General features: G+C 41.0%; 3 protein-coding genes across 4 annotated transcripts; all 3 read left to right on the top strand.

Annotated features, from left to right (window-relative positions):
- Window positions 1-450: 450 nt before the first annotated feature.
- Window positions 451-6,713, top strand: abhd10b (abhydrolase domain containing 10, depalmitoylase b). The gene is made up of 5 exons (XM_033639034.2): window positions 451-618; window positions 1,078-1,264; window positions 2,394-2,505; window positions 5,686-5,823; window positions 5,943-6,713. Exons 1-5 carry the CDS (start codon window positions 453-455, stop codon window positions 6,282-6,284), a joined length of 945 nt encoding a protein of 314 aa, XP_033494925.2. The 5' UTR covers window positions 451-452; the 3' UTR covers window positions 6,285-6,713.
- An 852-nt stretch (window positions 6,714-7,565) lies between these two features.
- Window positions 7,566-11,554, top strand: tagln3b (transgelin 3b). 2 transcript variants are annotated; one of them, XM_033639035.2, is made up of 5 exons: window positions 7,566-8,180; window positions 9,024-9,246; window positions 10,047-10,221; window positions 10,327-10,429; window positions 10,527-11,554. In XM_033639035.2, exons 2-5 carry the CDS (start codon window positions 9,067-9,069, stop codon window positions 10,666-10,668), a joined length of 600 nt encoding a protein of 199 aa, XP_033494926.1. In that variant the 5' UTR covers window positions 7,566-8,180; window positions 9,024-9,066; the 3' UTR covers window positions 10,669-11,554. The 2 variants fall into 2 exon arrangements, with proteins under 2 accessions (XP_033494926.1, XP_033494927.1); XM_033639036.2 differs by lacking the exon at window positions 7,566-8,180 and adding an exon at window positions 8,292-8,941.
- Window positions 11,555-13,054: 1,500 nt separating this feature from the next.
- On the top strand, window positions 13,055-15,776 carry c1qtnf9 (C1q and TNF related 9). The gene is made up of 3 exons (XM_033639033.2): window positions 13,055-13,875; window positions 13,993-14,055; window positions 14,259-15,776. The coding sequence occupies exons 1-3, from the start codon at window positions 13,689-13,691 to the stop codon at window positions 15,026-15,028; spliced, it is 1,020 nt and encodes a 339-aa protein (XP_033494924.1). The 5' UTR covers window positions 13,055-13,688; the 3' UTR covers window positions 15,029-15,776.
- Window positions 15,777-16,122: the final 346 nt, after the last annotated feature.

The following is a 16,122-nucleotide window of genomic DNA, read 5'->3' as shown; positions in this document are numbered from 1 at the left end:
TATATTTCATCAAGCATTGCACTTAAGTACAGTTTTGAGGTATTTGTACTATGCTTTTACATTCACTGCTACCTTATACTTTCTTATACTTACAGTATAGTGACTAGTTGCTTTGCAGATTAAGAATTTGCACATAAAACACATGGTCAGTTTATAACATATGATGAATTGTGAAGATTAAACTGCATAACAGAACATTAAATCAGCTGCAACATTAAAATGCTGCACACATTTTATTTATTCAGTAGGCTATGTTATGACACTAACAAAGGCCATTCTGTTTTTAATGAGTTATTTTTATTTTGATATTTTAAGTAAAACTTTTCATAACGGAGGACTGGAGTTTATTTACACTTTACAAGCCTGTTACTTCTTTTACTTTTTGGATCTGAGTACTTCTCTCTCTGCTCCACAGAGCTGCTCTGTAGTTGTAATGTAATGGACTACAACTGATGCGCTCCGTGAGTAAACGAGACTCACCGCTGCTGCTCTCGCGATACTTCATCAGTGGGTCGCGGAGCAGTATGGCAGCCGTCGCGCTGAGGTCCTGCCGCAGAGGACTTTCACAGATTTTAAGCAATGGAGGGCTCACAGCTTTGTCTTCACAGCGCCTGGAAGGTTTGTTCAAGTCTCCGCTTTTGACACAATTATTCCCTCAACGTTTGAAATGTCTATGAGGGTATTTAAAGGCAGACGAGGGGGTGTGGCTCACACAGACTGCGTCGTCTTAAAAATTTAGGGCATGTAAACGGTGTTGCGTTTGCGCTTGTGAATGTTTTGCGCCATATGTGTTCGTTATTATAGTGTTTGAAACTGCTTCGACAGTAATTAGCTTCATTTAGATGTTTAACTACGGTAAAATGTTGGTATGCTAGGGCGATATGATAAAATGACCACGCTGTTTCCTCAGTGTCCATGTGCGGATTTCTAGATTGCGTCAATGGAAATCTAATCTTATGAAATAGGGTGTGTATTCAGGCAAGTTGTTTTTCTATTGTGGCATATTTACCGTACAATTGAATCATTTACACAATATTTTTTTGCCATAGCACTAATATGTTGTACTGTGTCAACCAGGAGTCAGGAGACACAAGTCCACAGTCCAGTATGCATCACGACCAGATCTCCCAAAGCTGGCCTACAGAAGGGTGAAGGGGAAGAGCCCAGGTGTGGTCTTCCTCCCTGGATATGCCTCCAACATGAATGGACAGAAAGCTGAGGCACTGGAGGAGTTTTGTAGGTCACTAGGGCACTCATACCTTAGGTAAGTCATCCAAACACACTTAGAGAAGTACATACTACATAATATAATGCTCATGATCTCTGACTAAAGAGGCCTACAGATTAGATCAGATACATGTAGTGTGTGTGTGTCTGTAGGCTGGGTTTCCATCTTTAAAAGCTAAGAAACACCCACACTACCTACAAAACAATAAAACTTTTGCACTTAGCAATTAAATTCCACTTATATAGCTCTTAAAACTGAACACTGGAAATCCAAAGTGTGCTAAGGAGCAGCAATAAAATAAATGTACTGGAAAAGATAAATGAATACACCCACAGCTACACTCCTACAGCCTTGAGAGCAACAGGAGAAGCACAGGTAGACAATAAGTAACAGTTTTTAAATCGTTAGTTGACTCCAGTAATCCATAGTAAAAGGTGAAAGTGCTAAAAAAAATACATGGTCACCATATGATTACAAGTTACAGTACATTTAGCGGCACTGTGAAATAAGGAAACAGCAAAAAATTTAGCTCAAATAAAGTCACAAGTCTTAGTATAAATAATATATTACATAATGTTTTAAACACAATCTAATTTTGTCTCCAAGTAGCACAATGCCTCAAGATAACACGGTGCATATGAAATCAAGTTTAGTGGATGTGGTTATGGCACAATCTTTAACATCTTGTTCCATTATCCTTCTCTATGTTCCTGAAATATAACAAGTGGTGATGTTTTTCACTGAGATGGACCCTTAATTTCAACAGACGTGAAAGAGCTTTGTTTAATGATTTCCAAATTGAAAAGCCAAAGAACTCCATTTACAATAATGTGGACCAGTTGAAGCAACAACTGTTAACTTGCGAGAGGCCGTAACTAGCAGTTATACATGTATATTAAAATTATTGCTTCATTTTTCCAGTTTTCATTGAATTCCTCCAACCATTTCAAACCTCTCACTGTCCTATAAAGACTAAATTCCTAATGTGGCTGGATGTAAAAGACATGGCTCCATCCCATGTTAAGTGAAGTGCATAACTGATTTACTGCACTCATAGTGTCTAACACAGTATTCAAATTAACCTTGTCATTGGCCTCTCATGGCTTGCCTTTGTTTAACCTTCTGATCCCCATGCCCTTGGGTTGTTCTATTTTTGTTTTCCCAGGTTTGACTACACAGGACATGGGGCCTCAGAAGGGGTGCTATCAGAAGGAACTATTGGCACTTGGAAAAAAGACGTCCTTTACGTGCTGGATGAGTTAGCGGAGGGGCCACAGGTAAATATTTCATGGGGTTATAGCACTTTGCATATTACTGGTGGTGAGTTATCAGTAAAGTTATGAAAATTCTGCTCAATGGGGATGGGAATTGAAAGTCGGTTCCCATTTAGAGCATGTCAGAATTCATGCTGGCTGGAAGGAGCACTGTCGCAGCTTTTCATGTAAGGCTTGTGTCATGAAAGGAAAACATGTTGAAATGTTTGTTTTTCAACAAGCTGTGCAAGAATGGCAAAATGTAAGACTTGCAACACCTTGATTTCAGTCACGAGTTACAAATACAAGTAGGCTTGGGAAGTAGCAAGGTACTGCAGTATACCGGGGCATTTAGAAACCCCGAAAGTATGATTTTTAATACCAATACCATTTATTATTCTACAGGCCATAAGTATAAACAAGATTTGTCTGAGTAGACTAACTGCATATTAGAAACACAGTATTGTAGGCATGGCAATGACGTACATGCTACAATTACTTCTATCACCAGTAGCTCAGCTTTAATACTTTTTTAACACACAAATACAGTCATATACTCTATACCCTGATGAAATGTCAGAAAGGTATTAAGGTATGAAAACTAGATACCGCTCAAGTCTAATTACAAGGTTATATTTGTTCAATATGCAGGCATTAAATTACAAGAATATGTGTTTTTAATAACCTGCAGCTTCATGATCCATCCTCCCATAGTGATACAAGTGTTTCTCCTAAAATCAACCCGTAAAAATGATAAGATACTCATAAATGGATAAATAATCAAACATCAGAGCCACACAGGAAGCCTGTGAAAAGAGAAACCAAAAATGGAAAACTTGTGTTGTTTGAACACAATTTAATAATATAATGTTAATCACAAGCTCTAGTTCCACCAGCCTGCAAACCAAACAAATCCTTGAGCTCGTGTTTTATTTGCTCTGGCAGATGTGTCTCGTCCTCCCCGTACAGACAGATTGACATATAACAGGTTGGCTCAACTGTTGATCTAATATGGGGCGTGTATCAGGTGATGACTCACAACGTGTTGAGCCTTCGCGCTTAATGCAAAATATGTGTTGTCATTTTTGGCTCGTACATCCACGCACTGGGGCACACTTTGGCAAGCATCAGCCTAGATTGGTAGAGAGGAATGCTGTTGAGGCACTTTTGAAAACAACAAAGATGGCTGCAGCCGATGAGGAACTTTGTGTTAAAGTATTATTTTCAAATTCTGATGGCGAAAAATGCAACACTTATTTACTGACATGTCAACGCTACACCATCACAGTTCATCTCTGCACGTTATTGTGTGTTTACATTTGTCCATCGTGCACTTCACATTTTGTTACTCTGATTGGTTGTAGGTCTATCCAGATGTGTACAAAGGTATTTTGATCTTCGGCCATAGAGTGCATGAGAGATGACATTTTATTTGTAAGCCAATGCAGAAAGCAAATGTCAATTTTTCCATTGGGTTTTGGATTATTGCACAAAAAAAGCTCTGTTGCAAACAAAAGTTTATGATACTTAGACATTTTGTTCAGCAAGACAATCTTCACAAATAAACACCACTTTAATGCTTTTTGAAGCGTGAATCGCCATAACTAAAAAGCTAACGTTAAATGACCTACACCACGGTCACATGGCTTCAGTGTCACCACCACAGCAAGGCTGTAAAGCCATGTTCGGCGTGATGATGTTGTGTGCTTTCTTTTAGCCACCTGTGAGTTATTGCCTTATTTAAGACGCCTAAATTTTACACTGGCTGCCAGTTCAATTCCGGGTCTATTTTAAGGTGCTGCTGTTAACTTTTAAGGCGCTACATGGCCAAGCCCCTGACTATATATGTAGCCTTCTCCAACTCTGTAGCACCAATCAGACACTCAGATCCTCAGAACAGTTACTTCTGTCAGTCCCTCACACTCACTTTGTGACTCGTGGTGATCGTGCTTTCCAGACTATAGTGCCTGAATTGTGGAATGCCCTCCCCTTTTCTTTGAGATCAGCAGCGTCATATGACACATTTAGAACACATATTAAAACTTTATTATTCAGACAAGCTTTTAGTTAACTTATTCTACATTACTATGTGTTTTTATGACACATTATGTTTTGTTATAACCATCTTACATACTTGCATGATTGTTTTGTTGCTTGCTTCAAGTATTTTATGTTTTTGTTTTTATATGTTTTTATATCTTATTGTTTTGTAACTATCTGCTTGGAACCGGGAGTGCTAACTCATCTCTGAGTTATAGGACTCATTCCTGCACTACTCTATTGATAATGCCCATTGGAAATCAAAAATGAACTGAGAGGGTTCTGGTGAATCAGGGCTCTAGCTCCACCGGCGAATTATTGAATTTTACAAATGTTAGTTTTTAGTCAATAATTTGTCATCTTTGTATAGAGATCCTCTCCAAACATCAAAGACTTAAATAAATACTTATTTGAATAATGTAAGTTGATGTTTTTTCACAAAAAATTTCAATTACCTTGTTAAAAACTCATTAAATGGGGCGTCGGTGTCTTAGCAGATAGAGCAGGCGCCCCATGTACAAGGCTGTTGCTGCAGCGGCCTGGGTTCGACTCCAGCCTGTGGCCCTTTGCTGCATGTCATTCCCCCTCTCTCTCTCCATCTTTCACGCTTGTCTGTCCGATCGATTAAAGGCTAAAAAGCCCCAAAAATATCTTTAAAAAAATAAAATAAAAACTCATTAAATTACATCCACTCATTCTTTAGAATTCTGATGTCAAACTCTGCATGTCTTTCTGCGCAGTGAAGTTGAAAGTAACAATAAGTGAAACACAATTTTGAGTGAAGGGGGGACTGTATTATTCGTTCATCGTCAAGTCATAAAGTTAACACTAAAAACTGTATTTTAAACCTTATTTTGCTCTGAACAAATTACCAAAAAATGGATTTATTAGAGAACCAATAAAAAAGAATCGGGGCAAGAGAAGAATCAATAATATAATTAGAGTTAATTGAATCCCTTTAACCTCCATCCCACTGTATGTTTCACTATGTCTCCAGAAGATGTCACTGTGGTACCACATTTGTGTTATTAGTCTGTCACCACTGTGATCATACTGCAAGAGTCTGCTGTTGTCTTTATGGAGTGTTTTTAATTAGGTTTTTAGATAAAAAACAATACTAATCTGTTTCATTTTATTTATGTTGGGTTTTTTTTTTACTTGTAGATACTGGTGGGTTCCAGTATAGGCGGTTGGTTTATGCTGCTGGCAGCCATTGCAAGACCAGAGAAGACTGCAGCACTGGTGGGCATCTCCACTGCCGCTGATCACATCGTCACAGCGTTCAATTCTCTTCCTCTGGAGGTAGGAACATATAATATTATCACATATATTCAATTTTGTGGTTATGCTGTGCGAAACTTTGCAGGCATTTTCATTTAAATGTTTTTCTGAATTGGATTTGTCCATGTTTGAATGCGCAGACACGCAAGGAGTTTGAGGAGAAGGGGGAGTGGACAGTCCCCACCAAACACTCAGAGGAGGGTCTTTATAGGTTCAGCATGGACTTCCTGCGAGAGGCAGAAAACCACTGTGTGCTCCAGAGTCCCATCCCCATCACCTGTCCCGTACGGCTCATTCACGGGCTCAAAGATGAGGAAGTACCCTGGCACATCTCCATGCAGGTTGCAGAGCGCGTCCTCAGCCCCGATGTGGATATCATCCTGCGGCGGCATGGCCATCACCGCATGTCCGAGAGGGACGACATCAAGCTCATGGTCTACACTATTGATGATCTCATAGACAAGCTGACCACTATGGTCTGAGAAAGGGACGGGGGAGTGGAGCTTGAGAGGTTGCTGAGATGAGAGAAGGACTGAGCTTACTGGGAAGTCAACCCTCAAGAAATTTACCAAACCATGGCATGTCTTCGCCAAATATGACCTTTTATCCATCTCTGTTACTCTCCCAGTATTTCAGCTGTCATTTCATCATGTTGTTACAGTGCAAACTATAATGAAAGGGAGCTCCCCTGCTAGCTGTTCCCTTATATCTTCAGGTTGCATTTGTATGTGTTCCAGGTTATTATATGGAGTGTTATGTTGGCCTTTATTAGGTCTGCTGTTGCTGCTGTCCCGGCCGCCATTCCTGCTGTTTGACTGTCTCCCCCTCCCTCATTACTTAGACGTGTAGTTTTCCTGTGCCTTTTTTAATCACTTTTCACCCGTTTTGGCCAATAAAACCTCTGCACACTAGAGTGCAGGTCTCAGTTTGTTACCACAACATAATCATCTGACAAACAATAACTGTCTTTTGATATTGCAATGCATACATCCTATAGTGTAGCTCTAAAAGTTTTTACATCTGCAGGAAATTAAGCTGAATTACAGAAATGTATCTTAAGCTAAGTAGTCAATCACCATGATTGCTAAACAGATAAAAATTGTATTTCTAAATTAGTATATTTTTAATACTAATTAAGATGAGGCAAACAAACAGCAAAACAATGAACAAAAACACAATTTGCCAGGTACATTCGTATATCTACATGAAATCTTGGTTCTATATAGTCAGCTGAAATCATCAAGGGTTGTAGGCTGCAGCCATTTGAGGTTTATTTTTGCTAGTAGGACATTCTGTTACATGACTCCTCATACCTGCTGGCCTTTAGCCATAGAGAGGCCTGCTGAATGGAGCCACTGGACTGTTGATTATTAACATGTAATTGGCCACGAGCCGCACTATGCTCAATGGGGTGAAACCAACCCCTTAACTCTCTCGGGTCCACTTAACTGCAGCGGTGACCTTTAACTCATGGTTGAGCTATGTAGTCAATCATTTTTTGTGTCAAAACTAAAGTCAAACATCAATTTATGGGAGCATACAGTAGGACAGTGGTAATGCAAGCGGAGGAGATGGTGGAAAAGGGTGATGCATTTGGCGTTTTGCTTTACTGTGCGCTCCTTGTGCTGCAGTTTCTACATAAAGCAAATGTTTTGCACCACAGATTGCAAGAAAAAGTAGTTGTTTTGTTGTCTAGCTGAGTAAAATAAGGCAGCACGCTCTCCATATTGAGCCACAGCACTCTACAGACATTTATCTACCATAAAAAAAACTTAATTCAGTAAGTGAAAGGAAATGGCTCTCATCACTGGAACTAAGAGACATACTGGAACAAACAACAAGAATTAGTGTTTGCTTTGTGTAGAAGCCAAACACATAATAACAAGTCAGGAGGGAGACCAACCAGTTAAAGCTGCTATTCTAATAAGAAGCAAGCATCCACTCTGCTCGGGTGCCTTTGAGCAAGTCACTCAGTGTAGCAGTTATGATGAGGTAAAAGGGGGTGGATGTATGTCCAGTATTGACTTCAAGCTGCAGGCAAGAGTTTAAAAAGAGTATTAATTTGGCACCATCATGTGCCTGGGTTGATGTGCAGAGGGTCAATTCATGCTGCAGCTGAGCATGCACTACAGTGACCACTGTCCGGAAGTGGTGTCACGTCGCATTCTGTTGTTGAGACTCTCTAGGGACCCCTCCTTGGGAGCTGGTATATAAAACGACTGACCCGCCCCTCCCGGACAAATGAGATCCAGCCCGGCCCGACGCGCCTGTGCTGCGCTTCATGGATGCTTCAGCAGCTCAGCATCCTCAGCCCTGCCCAGCTTTGCGGAATTAACACTGTGACACGGACAAATCTGACCGCTCTCTCCTCCTCTTCAGTAAGTGCAGTCTTCATTAAATAAAACTGCTCTGAGTGCATGACATAATGTTTTTGCGGGCGCTTCAGTGTCGCAGTTAGTGTGAGCTTGGCGCAGTTGCCTCTGGGTTTGTAACATGTTCATGTTTTAAAAGGCTGCAGAGTGCGCAGCGATGTGCTGCCATGACATCAGATGGAGAGACTTTGTTTGAATTTGCTGAATTTAAGTGTCAACAACAGACGCAGTGAAGACAATGAACTAAAGAATTAACAAAAAGCTTTTATGTGCGGCACAGGGGGCTGACGTAATTAAACTAAACTGTGTTGCAGGCTAAATATAGAACTGTTGTTCATTGTGTGGATGCATGTTTGTGGCAAGAGGGCAAACTTTCTGAAAATTTGATTATTTGATTCGCGTCATGATGACAGCCAACTCGAGGTCATACTTGAGACATCATCTCATGCAGCGCATCACTGCACACGGCGTGCCGGAAACTGGCTTGATTGTTACCATGGCAATAAGAGGGCGTGTCCCTGTTCGGGACAGCAGCCATGGACCACACCCTTCTCTGATACAGTCTCCAGAGATGCGCCTGGGTGGGCTGCTGAGCTGGAAAGGGAGAGACTTAAACCTAGATTTTGGGCTTTGCTTTAAATATTAAAATAGTTTATAATAGTGCTGTATGGCTTTATATTTTTACTGTAGTCAAAAGAGTAGAATTGCAGTTATCCTGTAGCTATTTAAGGATACAAAAACTAAAACTCCCTAATATATCACAATAGGTATATTCTGGAAATATTACAGTGATGTTTTTTGTCAGATCATTTTTCTTCCAGCCTCACGTCTACCATTTGTTCTCTTCAGGACTACCACACACCACATTAACCAGAGTGCTGTGAGAGCTGCCATGGCGAACAGAGGGCCCAGCTATGGACTGAGCCGAGAGGTGCAGGAGAAGATCGAGCAGAAGTATGACCCAGACCTGGAGCAGCGGCTGGTGGACTGGATACTTGCACAGTGTGGAGGGAACCTGGAGAAGCCGCAGGCGGGCAGAGATAACTTCCAGAAATGGCTGATGGATGGAACAGTGAGTGGCTGCAGTACCTGGACTTAAAATAGAAGTTATATTTAATTATTAAAGCCAGAAAGTAACTCAGATGTCAGATTTAAAGAGGCCATGAGTAAAGGCTAAAATAAGCAACTAGATTTATGTGCCCATTTTTTTTGAAAGCTTCAGTAAATAATATCGATCTGCATTTGTTGTATTGCGATATTACATTTGGTTATTAGAATGACAGACCGTTATCATTACTCCTCAATGACTGTGTATTAATGACCACTGTGTTTTGTGTTGCAAAATAACCTGAGTGATTTTCAAATCGCAAACTGTTGTGGTCCTTCCTTTCCTAACAAATCATTTTTATACTGAGTCATTCTGGCAGCTTTCGAAAAACTCCTCTGCCCCCCTGCTTAAAGTGCTCAGCACTGTGAGACTTAATTAACAGCCAATTATAAAATGCACCCTGCACAGTGCTGCACTGTCCTCCTGCTTGACACTCCAGCTGACTGTAATGTTTAAAAAAAATAATTCAGACAAATCCATGGTAGACGAGGCAGAGACATCAATTTCTGCACCACCGATTAACTCAACAGGCACTAACGCAATGCAGCCACAAAACATTATCTAGACTGTTGGGAAATGACTCTCGCAATTATAAATGGTATGAGCTTTCATAACTGAATCCAAATGCACTTTTTATACTCGTTCTCTTCAGGCAATGGCAACAGCATCACACCCGTTAACAAAAATATCAATTATGCTCAGCTGTCTTTTTAGTGTGTTACTTTAATATTACCCATTCATATTTCTGACCTCCCTTGTCCCAGGTCCTCTGCAGGCTTATCAACAGCCTGTATCCGAGGGGAAAGGAGCCTATCAAGAAGATCCCAGAGACGCAGATGGCCTTCAAACAAATGGAGAAGATCTCTCAGTTCCTGCAGGCAGCTGAAGCTTATGGAGTCACAACCACTGACATATTTCAAACTGTGGACCTGTGGGAAGGTGATTTTACCTCTGATTACTTACATTCATCTCCTGCTGTAGTCATTCACATTTATGAGCTGTTTTCACTACATGCCATGACATAATCTTTTGTTCTGGCAATAGGAAAGGACATGGCAGCAGTGCAAAGAACTCTTATGGCTCTGGGGAGTGTGGCTGTCACCAAGGACGATGGTCATTACAGAGGTGACCGAGACTGGTTCCACAGGTACAGATAAGCCTCACTGTAACAAAGAATTCGCAACTGCATGCCCATGATGCGTCATGTTCCTCTACCTCACCTTGTAACTGTTATTCATGTGCAGGAAAGCCCAGGGGTATCGGCGAGAGTTCAGCCAGGAGCAGCTCCGCCAAGGCCAGAGTTTGATCGGCCTGCAGATGGGCAGCAACCGCGGGGCTTCCCAATCTGGTATGACGGGCTACGGTATGCACCGTCAGATCATGTAGGGCACTTACTAGCTAACCTGCTTCCCTGCTTCCAGACCTTATTTTCTACTACTACTACCACGGAAAGTTGTAGCCCCAAAACCTCCATATCCTTTGTAGCACCTGCCATGTTAACCTTAATTTTCCTGGAATTGCTGCTTCCCCAAACAGAGTGTTCTGTCTTTAAAAAGATGATGTCAAATGCTGTAGATCTCTTCCTCCAAGCTCTCCTCCTGTCCCTCTCTTCCCCTTTGTCATGTGCTGTTCTCCTGTAGCATTGTTTATTTTCCATGTCTAAAAGATTACTTAATGTGGAACTCAACGTCATGTCATTCAACGTCAGTTTTCATCATCAGTGTTATATACATTTTAAATCTGAAATACTGTAAGCCACTGTTACAGCATGCTGTATATATTTATTTGTATTTATGTAAACATTTATTTACATTTCTCATTGGTCATTGTTTTAGGATGATCTGTTACTGTTCATTATTTCGCCTTAAACCTAATGGAACTCAGTGGTGATGTCTCTGCTATCTCGTCTGAAGACATGTTGCAGTATCCTCTGTAACCAAATCAACCTCACGTTGTGCCTGGTTATGGGACTACAGAGACCGGGTCCTGATATGTTGGCCCCAAATTCTTAATGAGTTTCATTCATTCTGAGCCATGCCCTTGTTATTTGTTTGTTAGATTATGTCTTTGCCCACAATGTGGCCATTTTGTGTCCATGCAAGTATATGTGCAGCAGCCAACATGTATGGCAGTGACGTTTCCATTTCTGGTGCCACTTTAAGACTTTGCTTGAATGTGCACTTTTATGTATTGTCATGTTTATATTTTTAAATATATTTATATCTGGGGGCTTGTGAGAAGAAGTATTGAAAAAATAAAGTATGTGAACATATGTCTGCGTCAGTCTGCATGACACACAAGCTGGGTATGTAGATATCTGGGGAACCAGGGGTGTTTGGTGTATGTTCAGAGTGTTGTGGGTGTTTTTCTTATCTTGGTTTTATGTTACAGCTCCTCCCTTACGCCCATCCCTGCTGTGTGTCCTCACTGACTGCACACAATCTAATAAAGGGGCAGCAGCACGGCATAATGATTAGGTTGACGGTTCCTCTACCAGATAGTCCTGATTCAAGTCTGTGTGCCAGAAAACCTTTGCCTTGCTGAGCAACCTTGAGTAAGATATTAAATCCCTTGCTGGTCCAGTAATGCTGTTTAATAGCTGATCTTACCTTTGTGGAGGGTGAAGCAAAAACAAAGGAGCCACTGAAACTGCCAGGATTTTTTTCTAAAACTCTATATTGTACTGTTCTTTGGGAAAAGATGTAGTTCTCAATTTCTTTTCTAAAGCTTTACCATCCTATGGAAATTTAGTTACCAAACGTTCACCCTAAACATGGTTTGCATCTAGATAAGATCTGAAAGGCACTATCATTAAGATAAGCAGAAACCTTTGTCTAAGGCATTGAGGTTGGGCTTTGGAGCACAAAAGGTCACATTTTATGTCAGTGATCCAGTTTATGGGGTCAATTGTTCCTGACTGTTGGCATTTTAAAAGTCACATATGAGAAAAGCACGCATGGATTAACATTTAAGCTTGTTATTAGCATCCAGCGACTAAACAGAGGCCATTACAATGCTGTCCTTTAAATCTTGGATAATAACAACAGCTAATATTATTCTAAGGTGTCCATTCCTCATGCAATCTTTTTACTGCTCAGTTAAAAAATAATAAAGGAATACTTCAACCCTAAAATGACCACTTGTATATCAAATTGTTATCCCATGTATTCCATACATCCCATACATTAAATTCATGAAGAAAACTTTGATTTTCTCATTCGCTTGCACAGTGAACAAAGAATCCAAAAACAGAACATTGAAGTAAACTCTTTTTAACAGAGTAAAGTGGCTGTGTTTAACAACATAAAAACTATATGAAAACATGTCGGTGAAGATTCTCAGTATATGAAGTATATGAAAACAGTTTACAAAATCTCACACAACTTGTGAATTATAATCCATGTGCTCACTACACCCCAAACAGACAGCCCTTTGCGACAGGGAACTGAAGTAAAAGGGAAACTTATCCTTGCTCTCTTCGGAGCCAGATTCCATTGACAAAAACAGTAATTTTATGTCACTGATCATGGGAGTTGATGCTCTGGCACTGCCTGGATCAGTTAGTTTGTTTGTGTTATTATGTGAATTTGATGAATCTGAGCTTAATCTTGAAAACACCAAAGTTATACAATAACACAATCAAACTAATCAATCAATGCAGGGATACACCAGCAGCTCTCATGTTCAGTGAGGTAAAATTACTGTTTTTGTCAATGGAGTCTGGCTCTGAAGAGAGCAAGCACAATTTCCCTTTTAGTTCAGTTCTGTGTTGGAAAAGTCTATCCGGGCACTGAGCATATAATTGGATAAATAAAACTTGGATTATACTGCACAAGGTGTGTGAGATTTTGTAAACAAATGGTTTGATATAGCTTTGCTGTTGTTAAATACGTCTATAATTTCAATCCATCAAAAATTTTCTCCATTTTTGGATTCTTCGTTCAAAGGGAGGCATGCGAGACAAACATCTTCATGAATTCAATAGAACATGGGGTGAAAAGGTGATATACAAATCGTTATTTAGGGGGTTAAGTATTCCTTTAAGTTTTATATCCTGTTTGCTTCACTGTATAGGAAGGCACCGCATGTAAAACTATGCGGCCTCTTGCATGTCTGGCCCTGACATACACTCTGTGCTTATTATTAGCCTCAACTAGACTGGAGAAGCATCTGCAGGGGCACAGGTGATGTGTAACTCACAGACTCAATAAGTAAGCCACAAACAGTTGGACCAATGAAATGGCTTTGAGAGCTGAGGTCACTCTTGTCCAAAGTTCTTGTCCAGTTTATGTTTTCTCTGGTTGGTGCCAGTAGCACAAGTGGTTATGAGGCAAACTATGTACTCAATTTAACGTCTCTTAGTCTAGAAGTTTTTGCATTGTTGATAGATAGGTGCATCAGGTACAATGTTGCGGATGAGGTTTAGAGTCATTCTCTTGCTCCTTCTATTGGCAGTCAGGTGTGTTACACAGGAAGTAACCCCAAACAAAGACTGCGTTTGTGGACATCCTGGTATACCTGGGGACCCCGGACACAATGGCACACCTGGCAGAGATGGCCGAGATGGACTCAGAGGTGAAAAAGGTGATCAAGGTAAGTTTAGAAAATACCCCTCCTTCAGAACGTACCTTTATGCACATTTTCCTAAATGTCTAAAGCTTCAACTTTACAATTGTTGATCACAATATTTTATGAACCCCGATTAAAAAGGTCAAGTTGGCCCCGTTGGAGCAGCTGGCAATGATGGCCACAAAGGAGACAAAGGGGAACCTGGTATGTATCTCCAGAATTTACTGCACCTGCCTTACTGAAAAAATAAACAGGTCTGTTAAGTTACCTGTGTTGAAACAATGATCTATTTTTACCAGTTGTATCTACATTAAGACAATGTATTCGTACAACTGTCACACCTTTTCTGGCTAAACACTGATCATTAAGGATATACGTGGTATACAAGTTATATTTGTCATTTATAGGCGCAGTTGGTCCAGCAGGGCTCAAAGGAAAAAGGGGAGAAAATGGCGAACGGGGGCCTCCTGGGAAAATGGGGCCCCAAGGAGTCCAAGGGCCCATTGGACTCAAAGGAAGTAAGGGAGAGCTTGGGCTGCCTGGACCCCAAGGACCTAAAGGGGATTTTGGGCCTCTTGGACCACAGGGTCCCAAGGGAGAAGTTGGCCTTAGAGGTGACAGAGGCATTCAGGGGCCACTGGGACCCCCTGGCAGGCCAGGGCCCAAGGGGGAAATTGGTGTTCCAGGTCACAAAGGCAATATTGGTTATCGTGGGGAGAGAGGGTCTCGAGGAGAGAAAGGTGACAAAGGTGAGAAGGGAGAAGAACTTGTTATCTCTAAAAGCGCCTTCTCAGTGGGACTCACAGCACAAAGTAAACTCCCTACACCTAATGCTCCGATCCGGTTTGACAAGATCATTTACAATGTGCAGAATCACTACGATCCACAGACAGGAAGATTCACATGCTCCGCAGCGGGAGCATATTTCTTCACCTACCACATCACGGTCTTCTCCCGGAACGTGAAGGTTGCTCTGGTGAAGAATGGTGCAAAGATCATTCACACCACGGATAACTACCAGAGCAGCGAGGATCAGGCAGCAGGGGGCGCTGTGCTGAACCTGGATGTGGGAGACAAGGTGTGGCTGCAGGTGACTGGGGGAGAGCTGTACAATGGGCTCTTTGCTGATGAAGATGATGACACGACCTTCTCTGGGTTCTTAATCTTTGGGGCTTAGATGAGGCAAACTTTCTTTATAATTGATGTTGAATATTTCTAAAGAATAGAAATGAGTCATAAGAAATCAGCCTGTCTCTAAACTTTGGTTGACTATATAATGCAATGTACAGTGTACCTAAGTACATTTACTCACCTACTGTACTAAAGAACAAATTTGAGGTACTTGTACCTTAATTAAGTATTTCAATTTTATTCTACTTAAATACTTATACTACTCAAATCATACTTTTCACTCCACTGCATTTATTTGACTACTGAGGTGTCTCCTTCAAGCTCATCTCCTCTACCAGAGGGCCCTGGAGTCTGAGGGTTCTGCACCTGATGAAGCTATGGGCAAAACACGTCTGTAACATCTCAAATGAAGACTTAAGGAAGAAGCAATTCAGCCATCTTGTGTGTGGTGTATTGGCTTATTTGCTGAGGACTGACACACACACACACACACACACACACATATATATATATATATATACCTATAACACAATTGTAATATGATATAGGCAATGATACAACACTCACTGGGTAATTTGTATGCATTGTAAGTACTTTTCCTTTTTACACCAAGAACATTTTGCTGATAATACTTCCATACTTAAATCAAACTCGCAGGATTTTTACATTGTTGTATTGCTACTTTAAAAATAATCTGAAATTGTGTGCGCATCATGTGGTTCATCTTGGACATGCAATTCTGCTGAAAATGAGAGCCTGTTAATGAAAAACAAACATTAAACAGATGCCATAGAGGTGTGGCGTTGTTATTTGTCACATGTAAAAGTTACCTTAGGTATGTGGTTATCTTCTGCCCTGGCTGCACAGAATCACTAAGTCATTGTTTCTATTGGGATGGGCACGCACAGCACATTAATTGTCTTGGCATGATACAATGAAATGACACGAGCAAGACAACTGGATGGTCCAGTCTTTTTCTGTCTTCAAAGAGCCGCAGGAAGTGAGGAGCAGCATTCTCCTTCCTTCAATGAAGAACGCTTATGTGTGGGCGTGGCTTCGCGGTCACGGAATCATCTACTTAATTATGATTGGCTGTCAGCCGACTGGTCACGCTGCGGTCAACCAGTAACCTTAATTGTA

This window comes from Epinephelus lanceolatus, chromosome 20, assembly GCF_041903045.1.
Source record: "Epinephelus lanceolatus isolate andai-2023 chromosome 20, ASM4190304v1, whole genome shotgun sequence".
Taxonomy (NCBI): Eukaryota; Metazoa; Chordata; class Actinopteri; order Perciformes; family Serranidae; genus Epinephelus; species Epinephelus lanceolatus.
The sequence above is the reverse complement of the archived record's forward strand: the minus strand, read 5'-3'. Positions and strand labels throughout refer to the sequence as shown.

Bases quoted from the DNA above. Each gene is read 5' to 3' on its own strand.
- abhd10b (XM_033639034.2), top strand. From the start codon at position 453: ATGCGCTCCGTGAGTAAACGAGACTCACCGCTGCTGCTCTCGCGATAC. The intron at 2,506-5,685 runs GTAAATATTTCA...TTTTACTTGTAG, and splicing joins AGTTAGCGGAGGGGCCACAG to ATACTGGTGGGTTCCAGTAT. The intron at 5,824-5,942 runs GTAGGAACATAT...TTGAATGCGCAG, and splicing joins TCAATTCTCTTCCTCTGGAG to ACACGCAAGGAGTTTGAGGA.
- tagln3b (XM_033639035.2), top strand. From the start codon at position 9,067: ATGGCGAACAGAGGGCCCAGCTATGGACTGAGCCGAGAGGTGCAGGAG. The intron at 9,247-10,046 runs GTGAGTGGCTGC...CCCTTGTCCCAG, and splicing joins AATGGCTGATGGATGGAACA to GTCCTCTGCAGGCTTATCAA. The intron at 10,222-10,326 runs GTGATTTTACCT...TTCTGGCAATAG, and splicing joins AACTGTGGACCTGTGGGAAG to GAAAGGACATGGCAGCAGTG.
- c1qtnf9 (XM_033639033.2), top strand. From the start codon at position 13,689: ATGTTGCGGATGAGGTTTAGAGTCATTCTCTTGCTCCTTCTATTGGCA. The intron at 13,876-13,992 runs GTAAGTTTAGAA...CCGATTAAAAAG, and splicing joins AGGTGAAAAAGGTGATCAAG to GTCAAGTTGGCCCCGTTGGA. The intron at 14,056-14,258 runs GTATGTATCTCC...TGTCATTTATAG, and splicing joins AGGAGACAAAGGGGAACCTG to GCGCAGTTGGTCCAGCAGGG.